The sequence below is a fragment of the Microplitis mediator genome, chromosome 1, assembly GCF_029852145.1.
Source record: "Microplitis mediator isolate UGA2020A chromosome 1, iyMicMedi2.1, whole genome shotgun sequence".
NCBI classification, from domain to species: Eukaryota; Metazoa; Arthropoda; class Insecta; order Hymenoptera; family Braconidae; genus Microplitis; species Microplitis mediator.
In genome coordinates, this window is record NC_079969.1 from 8353217 (window position 1) to 8371495 (window position 18279).

At 30.2% G+C, this 18279-nt stretch overlaps 2 protein-coding genes across 2 annotated transcripts; both read right to left on the reverse strand.

The window, feature by feature from the left end:
• Positions 1 to 287: 287 nt before the first annotated feature.
• LOC130663062 (protein eyes shut homolog) lies at positions 288 to 4456 on the reverse strand. Its single transcript, XM_057462126.1, has 11 exons — positions 4324 to 4456; positions 3992 to 4243; positions 3623 to 3871; positions 3299 to 3547; positions 2952 to 3200; positions 2599 to 2850; positions 2278 to 2526; positions 1750 to 1998; positions 1270 to 1680; positions 907 to 1155; positions 288 to 818 (listed from the first exon to the last, which is right to left on the reverse strand). The coding sequence occupies exons 1-11, from the start codon at positions 4454 to 4456 to the stop codon at positions 556 to 558; spliced, it is 2805 nt and encodes a 934-aa protein (XP_057318109.1). The 3' UTR covers positions 288 to 555.
• A 1052-nt stretch (positions 4457 to 5508) lies between these two features.
• On the reverse strand, positions 5509 to 18197 carry LOC130675436 (prion-like-(Q/N-rich) domain-bearing protein 25). The gene is made up of 15 exons (XM_057481133.1): positions 18031 to 18197; positions 17863 to 17953; positions 17550 to 17798; positions 16361 to 16609; positions 16014 to 16262; positions 14942 to 15187; positions 14616 to 14864; positions 14110 to 14361; positions 12616 to 12864; positions 12300 to 12548; positions 11054 to 11302; positions 10735 to 10980; positions 8368 to 8616; positions 6473 to 6721; positions 5509 to 5916 (listed from the first exon to the last, which is right to left on the reverse strand). Exons 1-15 carry the CDS (start codon positions 18151 to 18153, stop codon positions 5912 to 5914), a joined length of 3204 nt encoding a protein of 1067 aa, XP_057337116.1. The 5' UTR covers positions 18154 to 18197; the 3' UTR covers positions 5509 to 5911.
• Positions 18198 to 18279: the final 82 nt, after the last annotated feature.

An 18279-nucleotide genomic window follows, 5' to 3' on the forward strand; every position in this document is an offset into this window, starting at 1 on the left:
CATAAAGAACAATATTTTGCTCGATGAAAAACGGAAAACAAACTCTCGCCGGAAACGAAACACGCATATATTATATATATATATATATATATATATATATATATATTTAAAATTATAACTTATAGTTTAAATATATAGAATATCACATTTTTAAAAAACAATGACTGTTTGTGATCACATACAACTGAAAAATGTAATTAATGAAGTTAATATGTAAATGTATGATAATAATAAACAAATTCAATGTGTTAAATAGTTTAGTAAATTAATAATATTAAATTATCGGAATTACAAAATATAGTACTGTATCTGCATAGATTAGCTATTAGTACCAATTTTGACTTGCAGTAATGCTGGAAATTAATTTGTTCCCCACGTTCCCTTTTATATCGATAGAAGAATTATGAACTACATTATTTGTAGTTTTTTCTTCTAGTTGGGAAAACATCTTTTGACAAGGACTGATATATGACTACAGAGATTGATAAGTCATGAAATTGTCTATTTATAGTCTATGCATTGTTATTCCAATATTTTATAAATTTAGGATTATCTTTAATAATCCGGGGCTTGCATACATAAGCTGAAGGATACTTTTATATAACCAGGCTTACATTCACAACTATTATCTATACAAGCAGAATTCTCTGTGACGCATTGATTTTCTAGCCAACAGAATCCACCTAAAGGTGGCCCACATGATTTGTCTGTTGATAAGGTATGATGTGGCTTGCAAACACATGTTTCATTAATTGAGCAATCCATATGTAATGCATCTCTACATTCTGAACGTTTAGAGCAAGCATCTAGCGATGATGCTAAAAAAATTATACGTAAATACAGAAATAACAAAAGAAACTTTAGGTTGATTTATTTAATTTTTTATTTTTCCATAAAATTGCTTACTTTCTGCGCAATGTAAATCAGATGCTGGTAAATATGAGGGTTTGCATTGACATATATTATTGACACAACTGGAATTTCCAATGTGACAATGATTATTGTTTGAACAAGAGCCCCCAATGATTACTGTGCATGTGAATTTATTTAGTGGTGTACTGTTTTCATTGCAAACACACGTTTTACCATTCGAACATTTTGCGTTTATCAAAAAATTACAGTCTACATCCGATTCACATGACGTTCCCAATGAAACTTGAACAACAAGTAATGTGTATATTTAATAATAAGTATATCAATTACTTATATAGAATCAAAAATATACAATGCATGTTTTCAAATATGAAAAAGGAGAATATTTGTACTTACTCGCCTTACATCGATCATTAGATACTGATAAAAAGTTATTTTTACATCGACATATGTTCAGATAACAAAAAGAATTATCTGGAATGCAATCTTTATCTTCAGTACAATAACCATTTATTATTGGTTGACAGGAACCGTTCAATTCAATGTAATTTGGTTTACAGATACATGTTTGATTTTCTGAACAATATTTACGCACTAAATCGCCACATTCGCAATTTTTACGGCAAAAAACTCCTGTTACATCGCACTGTTCTATTGCAGGACAGGCACCGTTTTTCATCAGTATACAAGTTGTTCTATTAATTGAAATATAATTTTCCATGCAAACACATTTTTTACCCGTTGAACATTCCGCATGGTCTATGGCATTACAATCTGAATCACAACTACAATCTCCTTTCAATAGCTCTGAAAAAATAGTAAGTTAACGAGGATATAACTTGCTTCTGATATGTTTATCGATCTGATTATATTAACCTGGTATGCAATTATTATTGGACTGCGGTAAATAATTATGTTTACATCGACATCTATTGTCAATGCAAATAGCATTTGATGTTGCGCATACTCCGTGGCTTGAGCATGATTCATTTAACAAAGGTGCACACGTTGTTTTACTTAATGCAACGTGATTGGCAATACAAACACATCTGTGATTTACCGAGCATATTGAATGCATTACATGACCACAGTCATGATTATTTTTACAGAATATTCCTAGATATCCTTGTTATAGGGAAAAATAATTGATGTATGTCTCGAATTTCGAGCGCTACATTTGTAGTTGCACTGATTGGAGGGTTTTTTTTTAATATCATATAAAAAGATTTTCTAATATTGAAGAAATCATTTTTTAGATATCGATTTCTTGTATTAAGCAAATATTTCTTACTATTTGATAAATAATTAATTAATACAAAAGATGGTGTGTAAGAAATGATTTCTTAAATATGAGCAAATCCTTTTAAATGCTAAAAAATCCTTCTGTCAGTGTAATACACTTACTTGACAAACATTCGTTATTAGATTGACGTACAAAGCCGTTAGCGCATTTGCATATGTTATGCTCACAAATGCTGTGGATGGGATAGCAGTCGGTATTTTCCATACAATATTCGCCTATAAGTGATATACATGTTGTTCTGTTGAACTCAAAATAATTTGATTTGCAAACGCATTTATTATTTTTAGAACATTTTGCATGTTGTATTCTCTCACAGTCATTATCTCTTTCGCACGTGAATCCTAACCAGACTTATTGGAAAAAACAAAAAGTTAAAGAAAAAAAAATATTTTTTATTTATGTTTTTCACGACTTATGCTTACGGGGTATGCATCGACCATTAAAGTCGTGAATGTAGTAAGGTTGGCATGAACATTGGTTATTAATACAGATTGCATTATTCAAGCCACATCGTTCATTGTGACGACAAAATTCACCCAATAACGGGGCACAAGCTATTTTATCAATCTTCACATAATTGTGCTTACAACGACATTTTTTGTACTCTTCCGAGCATCTAGCATTTATTAATACCTTGCAATCTTTGTCGCCCTCACAATATTCATTGAACGAACCTAAAAAGTAATTATAATCATTTGATAGTTCCAACACTGGACACTGTTCTCGTAAATCTCAATTTGTCGTTAAGTGATGGTCATTTATAAGACGCTTTTACCATCAATACATTCATCATTTGATAGTTTTATGAAATCATTATTGCATTGGCATACATGGTTGATACAAACAGAATTGTTCGTTATGCATTGTTCATCATTCCAACAGTATTCACCTAGTAATGGAACACACGCCGTATTGTTCAAAGGAACGTGATTCGATTGACAAACACATTTTTTACTTTCCGAACAAATTGCATTGCATAGATATCTACAATCGCCATCATATACACAATTCCATCCTAACAAAGCTGTAATCATATTATAATAATGATAATTTATTTTGAATTCAATCTGATGGAATGAATGAATTTTTCTTATGTTTTGTCACCGTTCTTAAAATACACACTTGGTAAACATTGCTCATTGTATAAAGGTGAATAAAAAGCTTCACATTCGCATCGATTATTAATGCATTTTGAGTTTGAAATTTTACATTCGTCATCCTTTGAACAAAATCCACCTATGATTGGCCCACACGATGTTTTATTAAACTGCGTATGCTTATCATCACAGACACATTTTTTATCTTTTGAACAAATTCCAAATTTTATTTTATGACAATCTTCGTGAACAACGCAAGGCTCTTCCAAATATACTATTAAATATTAAATATAACTACATATAATCTTTTCACACCCATGTTAACTAATATATTATGAAATCAATTTACTTGGATAGCATTTGAATTCTTGATAAACATAATTATGTTTACATCGACATTTGTTATTAATGCAAAGAGAGTTACTAATTGCACAAGGTTCATGGTTCTGACAACTTTGATTGTACATTGGTGCACATACTGTCCGATTGATCGGATGATGATTGATTATACACGCACATACTTTTTCTTCAATACAGCTTGAATGATTTATGAATTCATTACAATCAGAATCACGATCGCAAGGCATTCGCATATAAACTGAATTATTTAAAATTAGTAAAAAAATCGAACGACAATAGAGCACCCTTTGCGCTTTCGCACTTAAGGTGTGCAATATTAAATTTAACATTTGAAGAGCTGACTTAATCGAAAATTTACCTTCTTTACAGTGCGTATTAGATTGAGGAGCTGAGTTAGGCTTGCATTTGCATTTATTATCAACACAGGTAGAATCCTTAACTACGCATTCATTATTTTTCTCACAAAATCCATCTAAAAGTGGTGCGCACATGGTTGAATTTAATGCAGCAGTATTAGCTGTACAATCACATTTATTGTCATACGCCGAACACTTTGCGAATTTCACTACTTCGCATTTACTATCGGCAGTGCAAGGTTCTCCTAATATCTCTAGAACGTGAAAAAACGTCGATTATATAGAACTTAATTCGATTTCATTACTTGATTAATTGTTTAATAAGTGAGCTAACTTAATTTGCATTGATTATTAGACACAGATGAATAATTCGCCCTGCACCGACATTCGTTATGGATACAAATAGAATCGTCAGGTGCACACTTTTCATTATTTACACAATATTCACCCAGTAGCGGTGCACACATGGTAAAGTTGATTTCAATAGTATTAGATCTACAGATACACATACTATCTCTTGAACACTTTGAATGCAATATTCCATCACAATCCTCATCTCGTGCACAAAACATTCCTATATACACTGTAATAAAAATAAAATTACAACTAATGATACCAGAATTTGTAAAAACAGGAAGTTTTTCTCAGTCATCCATAAAAGTACCTTGCTTTTTACATGTAAACAAACCATTGAGTTTATTTATTTGACACGTACTCCTTAACATACAACATGGTTGTTGGTAGGCAGGATTGCACTGGTACAAATATAGTTAAAATGAAATTTATAACAAATTACGTTAATGTTGAATACTCTAATTTCTGCCCACAAGTAGTTGGATCCAAATTATAGTTTACACGGTTCAAATAAATGTATTCCAGATTAACACTAATAATCAATATTTCTTACCAAGTATACTTACTTCATCATTGTCCTGCGCACACTGAGAATTATCATTATTTTCTTTTCCGAAAATTGGATACACTACTATCAGAATAAAAACTAAGACCTGAAATAACCGTTGCTTGACCTCAATTTTCATTTTTATAATCATTATTGCAATTGCGATTTCGAAATTGCAAAATCGTTACAGTTATAATTTAATAATTGAAGAATTATTTTCTAAATTCTTTTAAAAAATAAGCGTTCTAAATTTGTCGAAAACTAACACACTAATTGGGACAAAACTGCAATAAACTATATTTTTATCACTATAACACTTAACAAATAATTGATTTCTATTTTGGTTTCTCGTTTTGTAGCTCTAACTATATACTAACGTTGATAAAATTTGTACATTTTATTCTTTTTAACTTGATAATTTATTTTTTTATTTTTCTAAAATTTTTTTTTGAATCAAGGTCTTACATACATAAATTCATTCTTTTGATTATTTTAATAAAGTATTATTAGACCTTATTCATAAAATAAAAATTCATATTACGAAATGTTTTAAAATACTGCGTACTAACTACGTAGAAAATATGAATAAAAAAAGGTGCTGTAATAGTATACATAGATATAGTCGTTATTACTCGTGTATATGATCCTTAGTTGTTAACGATGTAAAAAAAATAAAAAATCACGATATCATTGAAGGTAACATTTATTAATTTTTCAATTCAGAAATTTCTGGATTATTGATTCAAGATTACTTTTATTCAGATCGTGTCTCTTGCATATCCTAGGCCTTCTGAATACTTGAGTAATATATATATATATATCACTCAAGAAGTATTCCAATTTATTCCTGTAGAGGTCCTAAACCGAGATTTGTTAGTTTCTGTATAGATTTTGGTAACAGAGTCATCTCAGTCAGCGCTTTTTTTTCTTTTATATTTGAATATAATTTTTTGAGCAAATATTTTTCAAAAGATAATTTTGCAAGAATATAGTAATTGCTTAGAACTTCAATGGGTGAAGATTACACTGTAAAAATAAAAAAAAAGATAACTAAAGTGATAAGAATATACAAGTCCAAAAGTCAGCACCTCAAACGCTCATGTTATAATTAAATTTTTTTTAATTTTGAAATAATAAATATTCCATATAGATACGCTGCTTAATGAAAAAGTAATCAAATGACTAATTTTGATACGATAATTATAAAATTAATTATTGGTTTAGATAAATGTCAAACTCGAATTTGTACGTCTGTAATACTTATCGTTACATTAAATATTATTGCTTAAAAAAACCGCTTTCTTACTCAAGTTTTCTTACAAAAAAATTTTTAAAAAATTTAAATGATTGCAAAAGTGATTTTCGAAAGTGTTCAATTCTTTGTGGATTTGAAGTGAATGAAAAAAAATATCAGGCCATAATGCATCAAAATTTTTGTAAGTTATCGGGTTTACATATCAACAAACTGATAGATATTCAAGAAAACTAATTTTTTACACTATTTAATGACCTTGAGAGAGTGATAATAGAACTTTGCGTTTGAAGTGTACGATAAAAATATTTATTTCACAACAACACTTACTCGGTGCACAAAAATTAATAGAGACGGCTACATGAAAAGGCTTACACAGACATTGATGATGATGGCAAAAAGAATTTCCAGCAGTACATTGATGATTTGCCCAACAATAACCACCTAAAAGAGGTAAACACGTTGATCTATCCAATGCAATGTTATTTGACTTGCAAACACATTTTTTACTTTCGGAACATTTTAAATGCCATGAATCACTACAATCACTATCTACAATACATGACGGTATAGTAGATGCTAAAAATCAATATTGATTATTTAAAAAAATGTATGTAACATACACCCTAGTTTCATTGTCTTAAGCAAATTACTTAATGATAATTCGTCAGCAAGTAACTTACTAAAATTTAAACAAGACCTGAAGAAGATGGATTTCGTAAGTATACTTTCTGCATATTCCATCAAGTCTTATTTAAAATTCTCTCTAAAAAAATTGAAAAAATTATTATTTTCCGATTAAATCCGATTCAATCTGATTGAAAAATTTCAATTGAATTTAATCAGGAAATAATAATTATTTTTTCCGATTAAATTCGATTGAAATTCAATCAGATACATAGAACGTTCCCAGCAACTCTTATTGAATGTTTGATGGGTCAGATTCAATCGGAGTTTTTAATCAGGGATATTAACATAATAGTAGATATTATGTAACGATACACGGAGAAAAAAAATATAGTAAAAATTACAATATTACACGGAAAAAAAAGAATTGTTGCTGCAACAGGACATGGCCCTGTGGGGCTGTCGGACATAGGAAAAGAGTCGCGTGCGGGAGATCATGGTTCGAATATCGGTTAAAACAAGTGATTTTTAAAAAAATAAAAATCTACACCAACACCAATATAGATGACATAAATAACAATAATAATCAAAATTATACACTGTAAAAAGAGCGGTGTTAAAAATGGACTCATTTTAACTCCGCCCGGTGTTAAATAAAATTACACTGGTGTAGGAGGAGTAATTCACCGGGGTTAGAAATACCGGTGTTAAATCGGGGTAACCGGTGTAAAAACGGAGTAATATCGGTGTAAAAGCGGGGTAACCGGTGTAAAAGCGGAGTAAAATCGGTGTAAAAGCGTGGTAACCGGGGTAAAAACGGAGTAATATCGGTGTAAAAGCGGGGTAACCGGTGTAAAAGCGGAGTAATACCGGTGTAAAAACAGGGTAAACTGCGTCTGCTTGGAGTATTAACTTTAAAGATTATAAAACACAAAAAATGTCAGTTCTTTATGAAAATTAATAAAAAATATCATTTATTAACAAGTATAGTGATCGAGTAAGTAAAAATATTCACAAAGTAAAATATTTTAACACCGGTAAAGAATATTTACACCGGCGGCGGCGTTATTTTAACAATGGTCTAGAATATTTACACCGGTGGGGACGTTATTTTAACACCGCTCGAAAATATTTACACCGGTGGCGGCGTTATTTTCACACCGCTTTCGGGGGTAAATTTAACACCGATAATTTTAACACCTACACCGCTTGGACTTACCCCGGTGATTTTTTACAGTGTAGCAATAATAATAAAAAGTTAAAAGCTATTAAAAATTTAATTTTATTTATTTCCATTCCAATATAGTAAAATTTACTAAACGGGATGGTAAAATTTACTAAATATAACTAAAAATTAATATGCAATATAGAAGATTTTCCATAATCAGTATATGAGAAAATACTAAACAAGTTGTAAAATATACTTATCTGTTTATGAATTTTTCATATAAATCATAAGCGTTTCAAGATTACTATCAAATTTAGTATATATTCTCATATTTTTTAGTGAAAATTACTACATTTTTTTCTCCGTGTAGTAAATATTACAATTTTCTTGTCTCTAGAAATGTTACTAGTATGAGGAAAGGAAATTATACCTTCAGTGCAGTGTTTGTTTGACAACGTTACATAACCTATCCTACATTCACAAATATTGTCAACACAGACAAAAGTATCCGAAACGCATTGATTTTCAGCCGAACAAGATCCTCCCAGCATTGGTGTACATCTTGATATATTCCATGCATAATTATTTGCATCACAAACGCATATTTTATTCTCAGAACATATTGCATTGGGAATCGTTTCACAATCTTTATCTTCTTCACATCGTTTTCCTAATGTAACTTTATGGAAAAAAAAAGTAAATAATAAATTTAAACTTACTACAGTAAAATTATTTTGTCCTAATTACTGAAAACGTTAAATAATTTCTATAATGTAATAGTATATTGTGTGACAAGGGATGAAACAAGACGATTTTAGACTACGGTGAAAGTCACAGGATGTGTCATCACACACTATATTTTTCATGATTACATGCATCGGAACTTCAAGTTCCAGTGTCAGCAGCCAGTTAGAAACCAGTTAATTTCAAGTCGATGATACGGAGAACTGTTAGAGAATGAGAAATCTGTGATTCACAGTCACTTGTTAATAAACAGAAAATGAGACCAAAATATTATTTTCACTTATTTTCAGTAATTATTATTTGGTAAATTAAAACTGTCACTTAAAAACTTTAATGAGTAAACTGAAGTAACAAGCTAAAACATAAGAGTGATAGGGCTGTAAATGGACATTAAATATAACTAATACCGGGCAGAAACATGCATTTTTCTGCCCGCTGTAGGCAGGTATTGGTGAATTACGAATTCGCTAGTAGTTGTTTGCGGCAACGGCTTGAAAACGGGTTTCTTTCGACTGGCTTTAGAGACACTAAAACTTCGAGTTACGATGCTGGTATCATGAAAGAATATTTATCAGTTATTTATGAATAGAAAGTGAAAATATTTTAATGAAGAATAATGATTGTTTAAGATGTTAACGAGAACTCGAAAAAATTTTTATCTTTCCGCGAAAAAAATTGGAAATTTTCAAAAATTCGGGAAGTTATTGGATTTGGTCCGATTTTCGAAAATCGAATTTCTATCAGATCTTGACCTTTTGAGGTTCTAGGAAGCTTTTCTGTCTAATTTCAAGATGATGTTCGAGTGCATATACGTACGTACGTACGTCTGTAAATATATTATCTGCAACTTTTGAACGGATGAACCGATTTTGATCCTCAAGATGGCAATCGACGCGGCTCGTCAATATCTAAAAGCTGTAAAAAATTGAGTTTGATCGGTAGGGTGCGTTTGGAAATATTCCAAAAATAAAATTTTTTCATAAACGTTTTTTTTGGATAACTTGTAATGTGCTTGGTGGATTGATTCTAAAATCTAATCAGTTTTAAAACTTTATAAGCTGCGTCGAATGCCACCTCAACCATTAAAGTCAGTTTATTCGTTTAAGAGAAACCGTTGTCGAAAGAAATAAAAAAAATTTTTTCTTTTAGTTTTTTTGAAATATCTCAAAAACGACTTGATAAATCAATTCCAAACTCTAATCAGCTTGAGAACTCAATAGAACGCGTCGATTGCCACCTTAACCATTTCAATCGGTAAACTCGTTTGAGAGATATCCTTGGAGAAAAAATGGTGAAAAACGTCTTTTTTCGAAAACAATGGCATACAAAAGTATTTTCGAGCTCGAGGAGCTCGAAAATGTATTTACAACAATGTTTTCGAGCTCAAGGAGCTCGAAAATAGCGGGAAGTTTTAGGGTCATTCGATAGACCGATTTTTTTGTTAAAAGTGCAGCATATCTGTATTACCCCTGTTTAGAAAATCTCATAGAATCCATTAGATTCTCATAAATTCTTATAGAAATTTTATAAGAATGAATGAGTTCTATGAGAAGTGCTATAGTTAAGTATAGGGCCTTATACATACAGCTATAAGAATCTATTGGATTTTTTAAGCAGGGACTGAAACATATCTACAAAAGTAGCATCTAAAGTGGTCGGTGTCACGATTCAAGTGAATTGGAATGAAAATTCACGTGTTCAAAATAAAAGATAAAATCAGAAAAAATAACCGTGGCGAAACCAATATTACGGTAAATTACTGTCTATTATGGCACTAGGGTAATATACCGTAATCAACCGCAATCCTACCACAATTTACCGAAATTCTACCGTAGGAAATGCTACCGAGCTATTACAGTCTATTCATACGTAAAAGAGTCCCGATAAATTCACACTTCTTTGATTTATTTACGGTAAGTTTACCGCAGCATTACGGTAGATTACTGAAACACTATCGTAATTTTACGGTATATTTACCATAAGTTACGGTAAACCGACGGTAATCCTACCATAATGTTAGATCCGCTAGGGAATAAATATTTATCACACTTACTTGGTTTACACATATGTCTGCCTTCAGCAGTATAATGACGTTTACATTTGCATGAAGAATATTCACAAATAGATTTATCAACTATACAATCGCTATTTTTTCTACAAAATCCACCTAACATTGGTACACACAGTCTTGACTTCAATGGAAAATAATTCTTTTTACAAAGACACCGATAACCTTCACATCGTGAAAACTGTATTTCTTGACAATCTTGATCGTTAAAACAAAACTTTGTAGGATCAACTGAAACAAAATTAAAATGATTAAATATGATTTATTGAAGGTATAATAGTATTAAATGATGAATTATCCATACTTCTTATGCACAAAGATTTATCAAAGGGGTTAAAATTGGATTGGCATTGACATTTATTATTAACACAAGTAGAGTCATCTACTGCACACTCTTCTGATACCATACAATGTTCACCTAAAGCTGGTGCACACGTTGTGCCATTGATTCCAATATAACCTTGTTTACAAACACAACTTTTATTCAATGAGCATCGTGAATTGTTTATTTTTTCACAATCTTTATCAGTATTACATTGATTTCTCAGGTACTCTAAAAAAAAAAAAATTGTTTTTTCAATCTATAAGCAGTTAACTCTGTAATCAATTGATACATATATATATATATATATATTAGGGTGACCCAAAAAAACCGACTATTTTTTATTTTCGAGTCTCTTATGAAAATTTGTTGGTTTACGATGTTTTAAGAAGCCTCTCCAAAAATCAGCTCGATGAAAAATTTTCAAGAGGTCGCTCACGAATTTTAAAAATATCAAAAATGATCGGAATTCAAATTTTTTTCTTTCTCGTGGCAGCAATAGTTTATATTTGTAAAATCATGACTACGCTGAAAATTTAAGCCCAAAATTTGAATATTTAAACCTCGCTCAAGAATTTTGAATGTTTCCGAGTGCTGTCTTTTGGACGTTTTCGAGCGACCTTTGAATATTAATAATAAAGCTTCTCGATTTTTTCACCATCAATTTGCATCACAATGAATGGAAATATAACTCGAGAAATAGAAATAATGAGTTATTTACGTACTTTTTTATTTTTTAATTCAATTTTTAGGTTTTTTCGCTCATTCAAAACTTACCAAATTTTATTGTTTGAGACTGTCCTGTATATTTATGGTAATGCAAAAGTTATATTTTAGTGAAATGACAATGAATAAATTATAAAAAAAAAAAACAAAAACTAATTCAAAGTATTAATTACATATTATCAGATAATATTCAAAATTCTTGAGCGCCGTTTGAATATTCAAATTTTTGGCTGAAGTTTTTAGCATAGTCATGATTTTACAAATATAAACTATTGCTGCCACGAGAAAGAAAAAATTTAGAAGTAAAAAATCCCAATTTCGATCATTTTTGATATTTTCAAAATTCGTGAGCGACTTCTTGAAAATTTTTTATCGAGCTGATTTTTGGAGAGGCTTCTTAAAACATTGTAAGCCACCAAATTTTCAGAAGAGACTCGAAAAAAAAAAATAGTCAGTTTTTTTGGGTCACCCTAATATATATATATATATATATATAACTAACTTGATAAACATTGATTGTTAGATTCTGGTTCGAATTGTGGTTTACATTGACATTTATTGTCAATGCAATCAGAATTTTCAGTTATGCATTCAACATCTTCAGAACACTCTTCATTCAACAATGGTACGCATTTAAGACCGTCTAATACAATATAATTCGTTTTACATATACATTTTTCATCATCTGAGCATAGTGAGTACTTAGGTTTATCACAATCTTCATCAATTTTACAATCTATTCCTAGCCGAGCTGAAAATAATTTTAGTTTATTTAATTTATTTCGCATTTTTTTTTTAATTTTTCAATATTCAATTACTTGGTAAACAATCATTATTAGATCTTGGTAAGTATCCACGATCACATTGGCATATATTGTTACTACAACGTGAATAAAAAGTCTTACAATCATCGTCTTCATCACAGTAACCACCCAAGAGTGATAAACATGTGTAGCTATCAAATTCAATATAGTTTTGTTTACAGACACATTCATTATTTTCAGAACATTTTGAAAATTTTATATTTCTACAATCTTCATCTTTTCTACATAATGGGCCCAAATTTACTTAGTGAGAAAAAAAAATTAATTAATCCCATAAATATAAAGTTAGGAATTCTAAAAGTGCACACCTCAGTCGCTTACGTTATATAGTAAGAACTAATTCATTTAAATTTTTGAATTAAGACTACACGGAGAGAAAATATTGTCAGAGAATGTGTATAGCTATTCTGGCTATACTTTGTATACAGTTACCTCACAATGGATCGTCAAAATGATGATCGTTTCCTTATTATAGGCGTTTTGTGAATCTCTAACATGACTATTGCGCAAACTCCATGATTTAGACAACCGAGAACGATCCATCGTATAGCCCATTTAGCTATACGGATCTTCACGCTGACAAAACAGTTACTTACACCGATGAAACTATATATGTTTGCAAAGGTTATTTGTCGTATTTTTAAATTATATAAATCTATACTTATCCTAATACAAATACACATAATTGTTTTAATAACACTTTAGACGATTAAATGAACATGTGGGTATTCTTAAAAAGAATAACCGTATCGTTATTCTGATGATACGTCATTTGAAGATATATATGATAGTCATCCTGACAAAAATTTTCTCTCCGTGTATGAGAATTTTAACTATTTAATAAATACACGACATCTCTTCGACAATCTTTTAACAGAAAGAAAAAATATTTATCTTAATATCGATTTATAAATCACTACATCGATGATATATTTTATCCCCTCGAACTTTTCAATTAAACCGCCATTTTTATCATAGTATTTATAGAGGTCGCTTGAAGTGCACTACTATTACGTTGATTCTATCATCATCTCTCGTTAAATAGAAAAAGTAAATTGTATAAAAAAAAGTCAACTATTTTATTGATTATGATTAAACGAAAAATAGTTTAATAGTAATTTTTAATAGGGTTCTTACCACAAATAAACTGCACGTACTAAAAAAAAATTAAGTCTATTAGTGTTTCTTTTTGAGAATTATCATGGTTACAAATATCCATGCATATTGATTGGTATTAAATGTTTCTCTAATTAAATCAATTTTTTAAAAATAAGTGCTGACGAATCGACTGAAGTTTTGTTAGGCTTAATTCTTGATAGTTTTTCACGATGATATAGACTTTATAACTTTTATGAGTTTACTAACAATAGTGTAAAAATAATTTAACGTGAGTTAAAAACCCGATAGTTTTAAATTAACCATAAAATATATTCAACGTGTTCGCGCTTGAGGTGTGCAATAGAAATAAGAAAGGCATTTAATAATTACATGGTAGGCATTGATCATTAGACACTCGCAAATAACCAAATTCGCATGCGCATTCGCGGTTATCACAAACAGAGTTATCTGGTGCACATTGCTCGTCTTCCCAACAATATTGGCCTAATAATGGTGCACATATTGTTTCATTTATTTGAATATTATTTGCTCTACAAACACAAGTATTGTTTTGTTTAAAACATTTTGAGTGTCGTACTTCATCACAATCTTCATCTAGTTCACAGAACTTTCCTATATATTCTATAAAGAAAAAAATAATATTGGTTATGTAAAGCAAATATTTAAAAATTAATCCTAACAAGGAAGGAGCTACTGGAAAAATCTGCAAAGAGCAGCAATTGTTCTATTCAAGGGCAAGAAACCTATTTCAAGTATCTTGAACGAAAGGAAATCATTCATGTGTAAAACATAATGTTGACAATATTGTGAACAAATCTTGGACAAGCATCGCTTCGTATTGCTACTAGAGTATAATTAACTTTTAAATAACTTACTCGAAATACATCTATCATGAGATTGTTGCAAATATCCTTCTTTACATTTACATCTATAATGAGTACAAATCGAATTATCAGTAGCACAATATTCGTTTCCGAAGCATAGACTTCCCAATAATGGTCCACATATTGTTGAATTATATTGGCCATAATCTTCTGTACAAATACATTTATTTTGACCACTACATATTGCACTTTTTATCAGTTGACAGTCAAAATGAATTTTACATGGTTGTTCTAATTGTGCTTGAATTAATATTTAAGTTTAATATTATTCATAATATATCATTACAGGTACATTGCTTTTTTAGCAATACACTTACTTGGAAGACAAAGCTTATTGGAAAATTTTGAAAAATTAGGTTTACATTCACATTTATTATCAATACACACAGAATTCTGGATCTTACAATAATTGTCATTCCAGCAAAATGTATTTAATATTGGTGCACATGTTTTATCGTCGAATTGGAAGTATCCATTTTTACATTCGCACGTTTTCTCAAAACAATGAGAGTTACTGATCAAACCACAGTTTTGATGAGTTTTACAAAATCCACGTAATACCTCTAATGTAAACAAAATATAAATTTATAACTATACTCTTTTAAATTTGAAATAGTGATTATTCACGGTTTACCAGTGAAAATTATGCCACTAATTCAAATAGTCGTATACTATTCTGTTATAACTACTTATAACATTTTTGATCAGCGTAGTTCTTATTGTTACAACAAAATCTACATTGATCTAAAAAATATAAAAAATTAGTTCAATTTAGATCTACCCAAATAACAATTTAATAACAATCTCGCTTAAGTCTGGTCACTAAAATACACTAGTTGTCTCCGTCTTTATGTAACTATAGATCTTACCCCCTCCGTTGGCATACGATATAGTATCCTAGGGTGAAGTGACAGAGATAGAAGTGACACTTATAGATAGTAACATTTTAATTTTCGAACAGATCTGGCGCAAAATATGCTTTAGTTTCTACAAGTAATTTTTGCTATAAGACTCGATCAAGATACGCATAAGTAACTTTATTAACACATCTTAAGCAAGACATCTTCAATGTTTTTGCGAACAATATCATGTGCAAGTCCTACAGCAATCTTTTCATAGAATCTCACATTCATATCTTGTGACAGATTCATAGGTATATAAAGACGTGACCACTCAGGGGTCTTCCGCAAGATACTTTAATAAAAATAGTACAAGACTACTACAAATTTGTTTTGTGAACGCCATCTTGGGCAAATCAATGTATTATCAATCAAAAGATTCTTGTGATCAGTGCCTTAACCAGCAAGTTGTGATGGAAATTATTACATGGTTATAATATTGATTTTTAAACATTATAAAATAAAAATTTATTATGTATAATCATCTTACGTGGAATACATTGAAACAATTGATATTCATAATTAGGCCTACATTGACATTTATTGTCAATACAAATTGAATTGTCGATAGCACATGGTTCATTGTCACTACACGAGATATTAAGAAGAGGTCCACAAAATGTGCCGTTTATTGCATAGTAATTATTATCGCACGTACACAGTTTAGCTTTATCGCATCTCGAATGTTTTATCACGTGATTACAGTGGGAATCATTGTCACACTGCATCCCTATGTAAACTAAAATAAGAAAGTTTACATTAATTATATGACTGCAACCTAATATAATTGTTCAATAATTTTATCCTCAGATTATGTAAAGGAAGCAGTGCACATACGATTAGAACATTTATTATTGGATTCAGGACTCAAACTAGGTATGCATTTACATCTGTTGTGAACACAAGTTGAGTCACGAACGACACATTCATTATCGGCCCAACAAAAACCATTCAATAGTGGGGCGCATGCTGTTGAATCAATGGCAGCATAATTTGAATTACAAACACAAGTATTGTTTTTCGCACATATTGAAAATCTTGCTGCTTCACATTCGTGATCACTTTCACAGTGAGTCCCAATTACCTCTTTATAAACAGAAAAAAAATAAGCAATCACAACCTTTAAGATCAATGCAATGTATTTCATGACTTGGAAAACTTCCATAGATAAACTAATTTTGATCTACAAAAATCTAATTTGTTTGATTTAACATCGATCAGACAATCACGTAGATCTTCGTGAATTCAAAATGATTCATTGAGGACTAAGCTATTTTTCTGCCAAATCGTCATCTATTGATAATTCACCCGTGTACAATAGAAAATTTTGATCAGTCCGAAATTTAGGACCAGTTTTTCGAATCGGCTTTGTTTTTATCCGGGTTTAAATTTATGTTGTTAGTATATCTTTCTAGTATACATTAATAATATATAGATATACCGGCAATAATAATTGAAACCTAGATTAAAAATGAACCTGGTCTGCGAAACTGGTCCTTAAGATTCACGACAAAATTATTCGTGTCTGAAATACTATGGCGTCATGGTAAAGCCGGACCATGTTGGTCACCTGACGGAAATTGAAATATACACATGCATAAATTACTATAGTCATAGAAAAATTTCCAATGGTTGTATCCTAAAATACAGTAAACATTGTGAATTTTTGTTATAGCTATAGTAATTCTTGCATATGTTTATTGAAATTTCTATCAGGTGGCCAACATAGTCCGGCTTTACTATAACACCATAGCATTTCAAATGAGAATAATTTCTCAGTATAATTTCGAATTTTTATAAAATGTCAATACTGAACATAATACAGGAATAAATAAATCGTTATAAAACATCAAACTTATTAATTTTTCATAACTCTTCTCCAAAAAAAAATCAGATTTCAATCACTGAAATTATCAGATTTTTCGATCCGGTACTAGTTCCTGATCGGGTATTAGGGCTTTTACCTTATAATTTTATTTTTTCAAGTTTTTACAGCGTGAACTTTAAAAAAAATATTAAAACTCACTTGGCAAACATCGATTATTGGATAACTGCATATAATTTTCATTACATTGACATTCATTATTAATACATTGAGAATTAGAAGGCATACAAATTTCATCGATTTGACAAAATTCGCCCAGCAATGGTGTGCATTTATTTTTTCGTGTCTGTAGATGATTTTCTCTACAAACGCATTGTTTAGATTTTGAACATATTGCATGCGCTACATCATCGCAATCACTGTTATCAAAACAAGCTTGACCCAATAGAACTTGAAGAAAAAAATAAAAAAAAGCTAAAGTTTTGTTAAAAAATCATTTTATTGATAATAATACCTTCTGGAACGCATATAAAATAACCTCCTGGCGCTTTTGGTTTGCACATAATACCATAAGTACAACATGGCTTCGGATATTCAGGATCACACTGTTAAAATATATGGAACTTAACATACTATATTAATCGATGATTCAATTATTAATTACACATTTTAAATTACTTACTGACAAAAGAAAATGAGCACATGGTTTGTCATCAGCCTCCTTATTTCCAATAATGGGATTAATCAATAATCCAATAAAAATAATTATGTCAATATAAGTCAGACATAAATATTTTGGTGACATTTTAAAATTATTTTGCTACAATGCGAAAAAAACTTGGGAGTTTGAAGGCCTAAACTTTGACAAACACTGTGGAATATTATTTTTGTGATAATTTTATCATCATATAAAAAAATTTTATTGCTGAAC

What these genes read in the sequence shown, in the direction of transcription:
- LOC130663062 (XM_057462126.1), bottom strand. Translation starts at nt 4,456, where the DNA reads ATGTGTGCACCGCTACTGGGTGAATATTGTGTAAATAATGAAAAGTGT. An exon ending in TAATACGCACTGTAAAGAAG is followed by an intron (nt 3,872 to 3,991) that starts GTAAATTTTCGA and finishes TAAATAATTCAG; the next exon opens with TTTATATGCGAATGCCTTGC. An exon ending in TAATGATCGATGTAAGGCGA is followed by an intron (nt 1,156 to 1,269) that starts GTAAGTACAAAT and finishes TTGTTGTTCAAG; the next exon opens with TTTCATTGGGAACGTCATGT.
- LOC130675436 (XM_057481133.1), bottom strand. Translation starts at nt 18,153, where the DNA reads ATGTCACCAAAATATTTATGTCTGACTTATATTGACATAATTATTTTT. An exon ending in CAATAATAAATGTTCTAATC is followed by an intron (nt 16,263 to 16,360) that starts GTATGTGCACTG and finishes TTCTTATTTTAG; the next exon opens with TTTACATAGGGATGCAGTGT. An exon ending in TAAATCTTTGTGCATAAGAA is followed by an intron (nt 10,981 to 11,053) that starts GTATGGATAATT and finishes ATTTTGTTTCAG; the next exon opens with TTGATCCTACAAAGTTTTGT.